The sequence below is a fragment of the Osmerus mordax genome, chromosome 15, assembly GCF_038355195.1.
Source record: "Osmerus mordax isolate fOsmMor3 chromosome 15, fOsmMor3.pri, whole genome shotgun sequence".
NCBI lineage: Eukaryota > Metazoa > Chordata > Actinopteri > Osmeriformes > Osmeridae > Osmerus > Osmerus mordax.
In genome coordinates, this window is record NC_090064.1 from 14935993 (window position 1) to 14948823 (window position 12831).

The following is a 12831-nucleotide window of genomic DNA, read 5'->3' on the forward strand; positions in this document are numbered from 1 at the left end:
ATCTCCGTTTGTCATCTCCTGTCGAACATATTCAGAGCTAATTCGGATCAAGCCACCCTTCAGAACTTCCTTTCAGAACTCTGACAGCGATCCCTGTCGTGCCACAGGTGTAACCTGGTGGTCCCCTGCCCTGGCCCCCCACCTCTGAGCCCGCAGGGCCCCGTAGCGCTGCAGCGTGCTGCTGGTTGTAGCGGAGCTTCCTCTCCGGCGTCTCCTCGGCAGCAGGGAGGGGAGGGGGGCCGGCCGGCGGTGAAGAGCGGGCGCCAGGCGCTCCTGGACGGCTCGGATCCGCCGGCCCTGGGAGCGCAGCCTGGATACCAGCCGCACCTTGGCATCCCGCAGGGCCATGATGCGAGCGTTCATCTGGGCCTTCTTCGCATGGATCTGATGGGGAGGGTAGGCAGGTGGGAATCATGGAGTCAGAGGGGGTGAGAGGGGGGGGCTGAGGGGTGAGAGGGAGGGGCTGAGGGGTGAGAGGGAGGGGCCGAGGGGTGAGAGGGAGGGGCCGAGGGGTGAGAGGGGTGAGAGGGAGGGGCCGAGGGGTGAGAGGGAGGGGCCGAGGGATGAGAGGGAGGGGCCGAGGGATGAGAGGGAGGGGCCGAGGGGTGAGAGGGAGGGGCCGAGGGGTGAGAGGGAGGGGCCGAGGGGTGAGAGGGAGGGGCTGAGGGGTGAGAGGGAGGGGCCGAGGGGTGAGAGGGAGGGGCTGAGGGGTGAGAGGGAGGGGCCGAGGGGTGAGAGGGAGGGGCTGAGGGGTGAGAGGGAGGGGCCGAGGGGTGAGAGGGAGGGTCCGAGCAGGGTCTGACCTCCTCCTCCAGAATGACCAGCTGAGCCCTCTTCTTCTCTGCGTTCATCCTCAGGTGCTCCGGGACGGTGAAGTCTTTGGCCGTCTTCAGCTTGAAGTCGCCCATGTTCTCTGTGGCCCACCTGACGGCACGCACGTCCTCCGGGTCCTCGCAGTCCTCGTTGGGTTTGGCGTCGTACCTGAGGACCGGAGAGGGACACAGGGTCAGAGAGGAACAGGGACCAGCGCGGGGCCGGAGAGAGGGACACAGGGTCAGTGAGGAACAGGGACCAGCGCGGGGCCGGAGAGAGGGACACAGGGTCAGAGAGGAACAGGGACCGGCGCGGGGCCGGAGAGAGGGACACAGGGTCAGAGAGGAACAGGGAGAGAGCGAGCGCGTGTCGGCAGAGTGTCTGAAAGGTGTGCGTGCTCTCACAGCTGGGCCCACTCCCTCCTCCTGCTCTGGATCTTGGCGCGGGCGCGCTCAGCCTTCTCCGCAGCCTTGCGCAGCTTCTCCGCCTGGCGCCCCGCCAGCTTGGAGCCCCCTGGGTGGACCCCCCGCGGGGGCAGGCCTGCCTCCCCGGCCTCCTGCTCCCCTGGAGAGACACCACACACACACACACACTTTAGAGGTCACAAAGACAAAAGGCACAAACACACAACCAAACACACACAGGTACACATCAACCTTTCTCCTACCTGTGTCTTTGGAGCTGTCTTTGCCCACCTCAGCCTTCCTCTTGCGCTCCTGTGCCGCCGCCCCCCCCGCCCCCCCCCGCCCGGCTGCGCTCCTTAACCTGGTGGAAGCGCTCCGACAGCGCCAGCAGGCGATAGGTGGAGATCCTGTGGTCACTCTGGAACGCTACCACGGTAACGGTCTCTGACTCTAGAGAGTCCCAGAACCTGAACAGAAGAGAGGCGGGAGAGAGGGAGGCACAGGATAAACACAGCGTGTGTGTGTGCAGATGCTGTGTGTGTGTGCAGATGCTGTGTGTGTGTGTGTGTGTGTGCAGATGCTGTGTGTGTGTGTGTGTGCGTGTGCATGTGGCACCTCTCCTGCAGTTTGTTCAGGCCGAGGCGGTGCCGCTCCACCTCCCAGGCCAGCTCCCTCCTCACCTCCCTCACCCTCTGAGCCGTCAGCCTCTCTGTCTCCTCTCTGAAGCGCCGGTCCAACTCCAGCTCCTGAGCACACAGCACACACACATAATAGTGTGCATGTGTGTGTGCCTGTGTGTATGTGTCTGTGTATCTGTGTGAGTGTGTGTCTGTGTGAGTGTGTGTACCGTGTTAGTGTGTGTGCCTGTGTGAGTGTGTGTGTGTGTGTACCGTGTTAGTGTGTGTGTGTGTACCGTGTTAGAGTGTGTGTGAGTGTGTGTGTGTGTGTGTGAGTGTGTGTGTGTGTACCGTGTTAGTGTGTGTGTGTGTGTGTACCGTGCGGTGCAGCTGGACGTGTGGAGGCAGGGTCTGGTTCTCCAGCAGCACGAGTCTGAACTGGTTCTGGAGCTCCGTCAGCTTCTTACGACGCTCCACCTTCCTAAGCTCCGCCTCCCGCCGCATGCGCTCCATCTCCAGCTTCTGCTTGGCCGTTTCGATGCTGCGGGCGGCCGATAGAGACGGAGAGAGCGACAGACACAGAGAGTGTGTGAGAGAGAGAGAGAGAGACAGACAGACAGAGAGACAGAGAGAGACAGAGAGAGAGCGAGAGACAGAGAGAGAGAGAGAGAGAGAGAGAGAGAGAGAGAGAGAGCGAGAGAGACAGACAGACAGAGAGAGAGACAGAGAGACAGAGAGAGAGCGAGAGAGAGAGAGAGAGAGAGAGAGAGAGAGAGAGAGAGAGAGAGAGAGAGAGAGAGAGAGAGAGAGAGAGAGAGAGAGAGAGAGAGAGAGAGAGAGAGAGAGGCCTGACACCACAGTCAGGGTGTGTCCTCACCTGTACGCTGCTGGGTCCTCTATGTCCTGGGCCACGCCCTCCATCTCAATGCCCACCTGTCGCATCAAGAACAGGAGTTACTGAGGAGTCAGGACGACACCAAGTCTCACCAGCAGCCCCCCTCCCTCCCCCCCCCCCCTCCCTCCCCCCCCCCTACCTCCCCCCCCCTCCCTCCCCCCCTCCCTACTGACCAGGGGGGGGGGGGCACCCTGGCCCTTACTGACCCGGGGGGAGGGCACCCTGGCCCTGCTGCGCTGCAGGGCTGTCAGCAGCTCCTCCTGGGGCAGCAGGCTGAAGGAGAAGATGTTGCCGTCCTCCCCGGTCGTCAGCACAAACTGGTCGTCGTAGCTACAGCGCAGCTGGCGTACGTGTCCGTACTGGTTGTCGTGGACGCCGAGGGCCCAGAAGGCGTGCATGGAGGTCAGGTGTGCGTCGGAGGGCTGGAGAGGGTAGGCCCGGACCCTGCCTGAGTGCATGCCGCACAGCATCAGACTCCTGCTGGAGCTGGGACACATCGCAGGACAGGGTCAGGGGGAACACTCCCCGAGGGACTGGGGGGGCGAGCACAGTTTGAGACAGGCAGCTGGGAGGACAGCTAGCTACCTGAAGGTGATGGTGCGTATGGGGTCTTGGTCAGTGTTGTGGACGGCCAGGAAAGAGGAGGGAGCATCCTGCCGCTCGGCTGGATCCTCGTCCTGCTGTTCAGAGAACCTGCAGTGGTACAGGTACCCTGAGTCATAGCCACCCTGCAACACAGAGCAGGAGAGGGTGGTTAGTGTGTGTGTGTGTGTGTGCGTGTGTGTGGTTAGTGTGTGTGTGTGTTTGTGGTTAGTGTGTGTGGTTAGTGTGTGTGTGTGTGTGTTTGTGGTTAGTGTGTGTGGTTAGTGTGTGTGTGTGGGTTTGTGGTTAGTGTGTGTGGTTAATGTGTGTGTGTGTTTGTGGTTAGTGTGTGTGGTTAGTGTGTGTGTGTGTGGTTAGTGTGTGTGTGTGTGTGTGTGGTTAGTGTGTGTGTGAGGTTAGTGTGTGTGTGGTTAGTGTGTGTGTGTGGTTAGTGTGTGTGTGGTTAGTGTGTGTGTGGTTAGTGTGTGTGTGTGGTTAGTGTGTGTGGTTAGTGTGTGTGTGTGGTTAGTGTGTGTGTGTGTGTGGTTAGTGTGTGTGTGGTTAGTGTGTGTGTGGTTAGTGTGTGTGGTTAGTGTGTGTGTGTGGTTAGTGTGTGTGTGGTTAGTGTGTGTGTGGTTAGTGTGTGTGTGGTTAGTGTGTGTACCATGGACAGCCAGAAGGCCCCAGGCTCAGAGTAAAAGCCACAGTGAAGAGGGCTGGGAGGGTCGGGGATGTAGATGGGCGGTAACTCTTCCTCCTCCTCCTCTTCCTCCTGCAGTTCCTCCTCTGTGGGATCTCGTTCCTGCTCCTTCGCTCTCTTCAGACGCGCCTCTCTCTCCTTCATCTTCTTCTCCTTCACAGCCTGCCTGCGTGCAATCTCCTGCTCTCTCTGGAACAAAGACATGAACGCTCAGTCATCAGCCAGCCAGACCAGCCAGCCAGAGCCAGACCAGGCCAGCCCGAGAGCCAGACCTGGCCAGCCAGAGAGCCAGACCAGGCAGCCAGAGAGCCAGACCTGGCCAGCCAGAGAGCCAGACCAGCCAGCCAGAGAGCCAGAGAGCCAGCCAGAGAGCCAGACCAGGTCAGACTGGGATCATAGCACACCTGGATGCGTGACTTGATGCTGTGGAAGTGGAAGCAGCGAGTCGGGAGGCCGGAGATCTGATAGGTGGTGCCTGGCTTCTGGGCCTCCAGGTCCGGGGCCTGGACCTCGACCACATGACCGCTTACACACAGGATCAGCAGTGTGTTTGCGTCCTGAGCACACACACACACACGCACACACAAACATAGGGGAATAACTTAGGTAAAGCCGTATGGCACTAGTACAGCCATGACACTTGCTAGAATAGTGTCTATGAACACTGAGAATAACCAAGAGGCAAACATGCCTTGATGTCAATGTGAGGTGTGTGTCCCAGGGAGAGATCCACCGTGAGTCCAGACTTACGTGGGACTGAGGCGACCACTCCAGCCCCTGGACAGGACCCGGAACAGTGACAAAGCCAACAGGGTGGTACTTATCCCCCACACTGAAGAAGAACACTGTGCAGTCAACACTCTAGACACCAAAGAAGAAGAAAAAAATAAAAAAACATTTTAAAAAAAGGAAGGAAGGGGAAAGTTTCACCAACAGCTTTCATGAAGCAAACCCTCTTCTGGATCAGATCCAGCAGTCCTTACCCCCGTGGCTAGAATCTCTCCATTTCGCTCATATGCAATGGCAGTCACAGGTGCATTGTGGGGCTTGAAGGCCTGTTTTAGGCGGAGCTCTGCATCGCCATAGTCACTGCGCCCTGCCACCACGTGCAGTCCCTGAGGGTTGTAGAGCTCTAGAAGGCGGACGACCCCGTCTTCAAAGCCCACCACCACCAACCCCCCGCTAGGATTCACCTGCAGGCAGGAGAGACTCAGGTGAACCAGCACTTCATTCACAACTGCTGGAAACAACATCCTCTCATACTATCCAAACTTGAATCTACTCTCACAAACACGGAGACATCATTGGTAAACACACCAGTCTTGGAGCCCAGGTCAGAGTTGTTCCTCCCTGCTTGTATCGACTGGTTGTCAGCTCTTTCTTTGCCAGGAAGTCAAAAATCCTGACCGAGCCTAACGGAGAGAGACAAAATGAGAAAGAGGAAGAGAGATAGGCAGCAAAAGAGCGTGTTCATGGGTGTGAGCAGTATTTGTAATCAAATTCCCGACAGTGTATGCTTGCTGACTCACGATCTAAAGTAGTCGTGGCCATCAGATGGCTGGTGGTGGACACGTCCATGCCCTGGATCACTCCCGCATGGAAGGAGAACAGGCACTCGGGCTCCTGGGTCTGTGCACCACGGAACACACTCAGTTCACACACACAGTTACACACACACACACTAGACTGCAGTATTGAGGCCAACAAGAGAGCAGGGAACTCACAATGTTGGAAAAGGAGAGATCCAATTTCCAGATGCCTCCATTGGAATCCTGACGACACACACACATGGAAACAGTTATCACCAATGCTGTGATGCTATTCTAATATCCTGACCTCAGAGCTCAGTGTCACTGTGTGTCATCTTTGCCCTCTGACCTGTGCGAACCAGATGAAAGAATCCGGCAGGGAGCTCTTGACCATGGAGGACAGGCAGACATTGCGTCCAATCACCATCTCATTCATGGGCTCAATTTCAAACAGCCCGCTGTCGTCACTGCAGTCTGCCGTGTCAATGCTCTCAAAGTCCCAGCCCTGGTGACATCATCAGAGCGGGACGAACAGACACATCAGAGAGAGAACAGTTCTGAGAGTACTTTAAACCATGTCATATGGACACCGCATTGTGAACCCTCCTGTCCTACCGTGTTGACCTCTATGACCTCTGTGACCTCTGTGACTCGGGTCTTACCCTGACCGCCCCGTCTGTGCCGATGGTTATGAGTTCTCCCTCGTCCAGAGAGAACTGCTGGATGGTGCCTGCATGGCACGTCCTGCCCCCTTTACGGCACATCTCCACCTTGATCAGCCCCCCGTCCCACAGCAGCATGTTCCCCCAGGCCGACCCTGACACCACCTGACACACACACAGGACGGACACACCGGAGAGTTCTACACAACAGCAAAAAGATCCTTTCTGTTTTTAGGAGTGGACACCATCAGTTCGGTCTGAAGATGGAGGTTGGGCAGACCTTCCCATCAGGAAGCTCCACGTAGCCCTCGATATCTGTTAGCGCAGTCTTGCCAAACCTTCCCAGGAAGCCCTGCAATTTAAGACCGGTAAAAGTACTGGCCATTTTCCAGAACCTGTCAGGGGAGGAGATCATCAATGATGTTATAATTAACTATGAATAAATAGATCTAGTATATATCAATACTATCATATCTATATTGCTACTTACATAAAGTCATTAAATATTGTGTTTCAGTAGTCAGCCCAGAACAATAACTAAGTTATATCTGATGCACTACTTAAGACAAGAAAACGTGACGATACATGAATAGATCACAAAAACCGAGGTGAGGCTGTGGGAAGGCTTGGACTGGCGGACAGACACTGACTTAATGTGTCCAGATCCAGAGGTGGTCAGCTGTCCAGGGTTGTCAGGTGAGAAGGTGACCCGGTAGACGTCCTGGGAGAAGGCTTTGCATCGCAGCATCACCTGCTCCTCCCTCCAGTTCCAGAGAGTCAGCATGTAGTCTGGAGCGCTTCCCACGCTGGCCAGCAGGGTCCCGTCACGGTTAAAGTCCACAAAGCTGTAGGCCTGCCCTGTCCCGCCTTTGCAGAAGAACAGGGGAGTCAGGTGGCTGAGCGGTTAGGGAGTCGGGCTATTAACCAGAAGGTTGTTGGTTCGATTCCTGGCCGTGCAAAATGACATTGTGTCCTTGGGCAAGTCACTTCACCCTACTTGCCTCAGGGGGAATGTCCCTGTACTTACTGTAAGTCGCTCTGGATAAGAGCGTCTGCTAAATGACTAAATGTAAATGTAAAATGTAAATGTAAGAAAACAGGCTCAAACAGAACCAAACACACACACGATCATTCAAACAATACCTCAGCCCCTACGGCGCGTGTCGATTCAATGCAGTGACAAGGTTTGGTAGTTACCTCTGAGTATGCGGTAGGGTCGTAGTGAGGGATACTCGTAGATGATGATGTTGGGCTGGTATCCCTTCTCTGCTACAGTGAGATACCTCTTACTGGGGTGGGCCTACAGGGAGAGACACAGCCAGGCCAATGGGGCATTCGTCATGCATGGAGGAGGAGAACTGTTGAAAATATGTCAGGTGGCTGAGCGGTGAGGGAGTCGGGCTAGTAATCCGAAGGTTGCCAGTTCAATTCCCGGTCATGCCAACTGACGGTGTCCTTGGGCAAGGCACTTCACCCTACTTGCCTCGGGGGAATGTCCCTGTACTTACTGTAAGTCGCTCTGGATAAGAGCGTCTGCTAAATGACTAAATGTAAATCTAAAAGTGCTTATTGGTTGAATTAGGACTGAGAGGTTTATTTTTAATTTTTATGTTTATACATTTAGATGTCATTATAATATCGGCAACCAAGAAACTACCCTGGAAGTGTATGACTGGGTGTGCGTGTGGAACACGTTACCATAATGGTGCCAATGCCTCCTCCACTGCAGGAGCGCAGGTAGCGCTGCTCCTTGGTGCGCACGTCCAGGAATATAAGTAGGTTTCCCGCCACGAAGGCCAGCGTGCGCTCGTCCAGCAGCTGCAGGTTGGCCCTGCGCTCACAGTCATAGCCAAAGGAGTGTCTGAATCACAGCTAAAGGAAGTAAATGCAGTCTCATGCGACGGGCAAGTATACAAGTAAACCCTGGAGTGCTTAAGTCACCTTTCTAACTTCACCGGACATTTTAGCCATGGCCAACTTTTTTTTTTTTTTTCTTAGCAGGTTGAAAAAACTAAACTTTTTTCCACACACAATATGATACAAAAAAGTTTCAAGTTTTTTCTAAAACTTGTTTTCTAATTTAATTTTTGATGTGAGGTCCAACAGGTAGTAGTAATGGCTACTTTTTACTGAGTAGCCTATATGTCAGAGCTTTTTAAACATGAGTATCTGTACTTGAGTGAAGGATGTGTTTGCAATCTCTGGCTAAATGGTAAAGTGGTGTCAAGTGAAGGGACATGCTCTGGGAGAGGATACGACAGATGAAGCAGGTTCTCTGGAATATCAGAGTCGGCCGTGATGACTGGTCTGGAGTAAAGCTCTTCATAGTTATAGAACATGTCTTCTGGGAGCTTCTTCACACTGAAACTCTCTTTCCCCTCTTCTTCAACCAGGCCATTCTCTCCCTGTTGCACGTCCTCCGTTTCTGCGGGTTTCGCAGACAGACATAATTACCAGATTATGTGTAGTCTATAGACTACCATGCATTGCGTTGGAGATTACTGGATGTGGCTTTCGTTAGACTAATTAACAACTGGATTGTGGATCGGACAGACATTATGTAATTAAAACATGCAATTGTGTACCGTCAACCTTTCCCTGGGTGGAGATATCTTCATGAGTCTGTGAGTCCTGAAAGCCTTCTGTTGTTGGGATAAGTGTGTTTTCTGAAGGAGGGTCACCATCGGAGATTTCTGCTTCACTAACATTGGCTTGTTTTTCTTTGGACGGGTCATCTTGAAAGGAAGGGTCAAACACAGAAGAGCGTCACTAAGACATAGTAATCTAAATGATATACTTATTATTTTCTACCTAAAGACAAGAAACTTAATTGATCAACAAAAAAAAACAGTTTTATAGTTCAAAATTAGAAAGCTATATTGCAAATTACCTTCAGCACCAGGGCTGTCTTTCTGATTCTCAGACGAGTCCATTTTCGTTAAGAATCGTTGCTAGGCAACACAAGGAAGTCATTTCTGTCGCAAGGCACACTGGATAATGTAGTTATCACTCGCCGTTGTAAACTCGGAAATTGTCGAAAGTCCGCTGGGTAAGAAGAGAGACTTCTCTTTGAGTGTTTAAGTATCGAGTGTATATTTATTTTTATATATTATTTACATCTATCTAATAATACATGTTTTGGGGTATTCATCGGTATTCTCTGTGCGTATAGCTAGCTCTAAGTGTTTCTCTAAACAGGGAAGTAATTGTCCTTGGTGTTGTTGGCTGAGTACTTTTTGACACAATTCATTACGCGTTGGAAAATTATCATATAAAGGTAACAGTTTTAATGGTATTTCAAATCGTTTTTTGCTGCAGAATGGTTCGCACTGCTGACAGAATGGAATTGCCAGGAACAGACACAAGTATGTGATTCCATTGGCTCATTTTCAAATATTATTTACTTAATCATAAAACTAATAAAACTATAGTTTTATTTCTTGGGTTCCAGTTCAATATAGCCTTTTAGCCTAATGTCAAGTTATTCAGCTGGCAGCTAGCTAAGATGATAGATCAAAGATCCCTGATAATGACATAACCAATAGCCTAATGTCACAGGCTCTTGTCAAGGGGAAACTCAGCCAGTGAAGTCCCATCTGCTGCAGTCCAGGGACATCCTGGTGGAAAGTTTATACAACCTGGCCCCTCTGCTAGACCGAGCCCTGGCTAGCGGCCTGCTATCTCAGGAGAACTACTTTGACGTGCGTGCAGAGAAGACTCCGCAGGAGCGAGCGCGCAGGCTGCTGGAGGTGGTCCATGCCGAGCTGGATGAGTCCGGGGCCAGAGGCTTCCTGGAGTGTCTGAAGAGCTGCCAACAGCACTACCCCCGCCTCAAAACCTGGCTCGGCTCTGATACAGGTGGGACGAAAAGTTTAATAATTCATTCCATCCCTTTAGAAGTGTTCAGATCCATCTTATTTAGTCTGTCCCTGTCTCTCCCCATCTCTATCTCTTTCTCAGACTTACAGCGTGGACCTACAGGTATGTGTCTGTATTTATATTCTCTAGTTAAAACAACACAATGAGCTGAACTGATGAACTGATCTCTTTCTCGTCGAAACGAACAGAGCGCCAACTGAAGGCCCAGCTGAGCGTTCTGTGTTCCCGTGTGGGCTATTCCATCCTGCCCGTCTCCCTGGCCCTGTTCTCCAGTGGTATCCTGACCCAGTTTGAGTTGGATCAGGTCCAGGCAACTCCAACTATGTACCAACAGACCAATCAGCTCCTGTCCATCTGTCTGTCCAAGGGAGAGAAGGCCTGCTGCAGCTTCTACCAAGCCCTGAACAGCGAGGACCCTCAGCTGGCTTCAGACATCAGGGAAGACCCAGGAGGTAATGACCCAGTGGTGATGAAGGGCAGAGGACTTCACTGCACAAACTGGCTTGTTACTTTGCCTCTTTTATTGTTGCACTCATGTAGAGGTCTATTTGGTCAAGGCTGTTTGGAAACTACAGAGCTACAGAATTGAATTTGACATGGTCCTGGAGAAGTGAGTGTGGGTGTCTCTGTTTTCAAGCCAGTGGTCCGGCAGAGGATTTGTCCGCTCTTTCCCTGGTCAGCACAGCTCCCAGCACCGTTGAGGCAGTGCAGGACACTGGAGAAACGGATGCGGAGGATAAGCTTGTCTCAGGAAACAACCCACTCTCAGGTACTCCTTACACCTGGTGCTCTCAGTCTAACCGTTTACAGGGAGTCAGATGGCTGAGCGGTTCGGGAATCAGGCTATTAATCAGAAGGTTGCCGGTTTGATTCCCAGCCGTGCAAAATGACGTTGAGTCCTTGGGCAAGGTACTTCACCCTACTTGCCTCGGGGGAATGTCCCTGTACTTAATGACTAAATGTAACCCTACGTTGACATAAAGAACAGTTATAAAAGTTGTGCGTCTTCTCAGGTGTGCTCCAGCAGGTGTTGGCTCTGCTGGATGTGTGTCCAGGTGCAGGCCCCAGCCTTAACGTGTGTGAGCTGGGGGTGGCTGTGGGTCTGCCCAGACGGACGGTCAGGGAGAGCCTTCTGGAGGAGGCGGGCGTGGGGGATGTCTCTCAGCTCAGGGCTCTCACCACCCTGTTCCTCCACAAGACCCAGGACGCCGGCCGTCTCCTGGCCAGGGTTAGGGAATGCTCCACAGACAGTAGGTTCTGCTGTGAGGGTTTTTCCAGACCAACCATGTGACTCATTTCTCCGTCGTTCTTTCTGCACTCATTCGATCTTGTGTTGTAGGGGTTCTGCTCTCTGGAAGAGGAGGCCTTTTACTGAAGCTGCTGCTGGAAGCCGAGGCCTTGTTCTACACTGACACCAATCTGTGTACCGGTCACACACTCCAGGATGGGGACCACCAGCGAGACCAGGACCCGAAAGACAGAGCATTGCTAATCTTTAGCTATCTCCTCTGGGAGATCACGGCGGAGGCCCTGGAGGACTGTGGGCCTGGAGCAGAGCCGGGAGGGGACGTGAAGGCTGCAGTGCGCCTGCTGAAGGGGAGCGCGTGCGTGCAGGCCGAGCTGCTCCAGGAGTTAGAGGAGTGTTTGACTGAAGGGGGGACTGAGAGCTTGCTGCAGAGCATCCGAGTCCTGGCTCAGGTGCTGCGTGACCTCTTCCCTCTCCAGGACAGTTGGAGGCTCTCCCCACCAGCAGATGGCGCCGTGTACTCCTGCCATCCACACAGGCTTCACAGAGTCACCTCTTTCCTGGGCTTAGCTTCCCGCATCACCCGCAGAGCCCTGTGCCCTGGGTCTCTACTGGAAACTGCCTCTCTCCCCAGCCAATACAGGGAGGTCTGCCTCGGCATCGCTCGCCTGCTGGACAGAGTACAACCACAGGGGGGTGCTACAGATCTCTCCCAGGCCCCCACTAGTACCATCATCCAACACATCCACTCCATCTTGTCCCTGCCGGCGTTCAGGCCGCAGGCCTTTGACGCAGGGGCGAGACACAGGATCCTGGCTGTGCTAGAGTTTGACCCTGTTCTTCTTGGCCTGAGACTGTTGCTGGATTTGCACAGGGACACACTGATGGCTCTGGGCCAGTACCTGAAACCTTGTGAGCAGCACTCCTTTCAGCTCGTCCCAGAGACGGTCCAGATACTTGGAGGGGCGGTACTAAGCTGGGTTGGAAGAGTCAGGGGCCCTGTCGCCATCGACAACGGGATGGAGGAAGTCCTCCGATTCGTCACCTCTGAGCCAACTTCCTTCCTGGTCAGAGTATTTTGTCGCGGTTACGATGAGGGGAAGTACTTTGAGGTGCATGAGCCAAGATGTGTGCGTGTGTCAGGGCTGGGGGAGGAGGAGGCCCAGGCTCTGGGGGGGACAGGGTTGGCTAGGGAGGGGAACACGGTGTGGATGAGGGAGGGCTGGCAGGGACAGGAGACAAAGCTGGAGGAGGTCTTGGAGAGACACTCTGCTCAGGCCCACGAGGAGGGCTGCTACTTTAAGGTCACCTCCTCAGGGTCAGAGTGTGAGGTCAAGGTTATCTGCAAGAGTGGAAGGCTGTCTGCCGTGGCGGAGAGGAACTGTGAGGTTGTTTGAGTTTGGTTGATACATAGTAGCTTGTGTTTCCAGACTGCTTCAGCTGCTTGTATAGTAAATCTCTAAAATCACTCTAAAAAATGTATTATTGTCGTGAGACATAATTT

The 12831-nt window shown here is 53.5% G+C and overlaps 3 protein-coding genes across 3 annotated transcripts in view; 2 read left to right on the top strand and 1 right to left on the bottom strand.

The window, feature by feature from the left end:
* boc (BOC cell adhesion associated, oncogene regulated) overlaps nucleotides 1-12831 on the top strand; it is a 76871-nt gene that overhangs the window by 6773 nt on the left and 57267 nt on the right. The gene's annotated exons all lie outside the window — the stretch shown is intronic.
* LOC136958021 (cilia- and flagella-associated protein 44) lies at nucleotides 73-9135 on the bottom strand. The gene is given in 26 exon segments (XM_067252244.1): nucleotides 73-384; nucleotides 804-981; nucleotides 1218-1353; nucleotides 1481-1547; nucleotides 1549-1684; nucleotides 1833-1963; nucleotides 2213-2375; nucleotides 2712-2767; nucleotides 2936-3215; nucleotides 3315-3457; nucleotides 3976-4200; nucleotides 4416-4568; nucleotides 4762-4872; nucleotides 4995-5204; nucleotides 5329-5423; nucleotides 5541-5640; nucleotides 5736-5783; nucleotides 5890-6045; nucleotides 6203-6367; nucleotides 6483-6597; nucleotides 6853-7069; nucleotides 7400-7502; nucleotides 7901-8063; nucleotides 8459-8627; nucleotides 8884-8937; nucleotides 9093-9135. Coding segments are annotated over 26 exon segments (3729 nt in total).
* LOC136958022 (uncharacterized) lies at nucleotides 9543-12724 on the top strand. The gene is made up of 6 exons (XM_067252245.1): nucleotides 9543-9567; nucleotides 9761-10060; nucleotides 10270-10533; nucleotides 10719-10850; nucleotides 11095-11331; nucleotides 11421-12724. Exons 1-6 carry the CDS (start codon nucleotides 9543-9545, stop codon nucleotides 12722-12724), a joined length of 2262 nt encoding a protein of 753 aa, XP_067108346.1.

What these genes read in the sequence shown, in the direction of transcription:
- LOC136958022 (XM_067252245.1), top strand. Translation starts at nt 9,543, where the DNA reads ATGGAATTGCCAGGAACAGACACAA. An exon ending in ATTGCCAGGAACAGACACAA is followed by an intron (nt 9,568 to 9,760) that starts GTATGTGATTCC and finishes CTAATGTCACAG; the next exon opens with GCTCTTGTCAAGGGGAAACT. An exon ending in CTGGCTCGGCTCTGATACAG is followed by an intron (nt 10,061 to 10,269) that starts GTGGGACGAAAA and finishes CGAAACGAACAG; the next exon opens with AGCGCCAACTGAAGGCCCAG.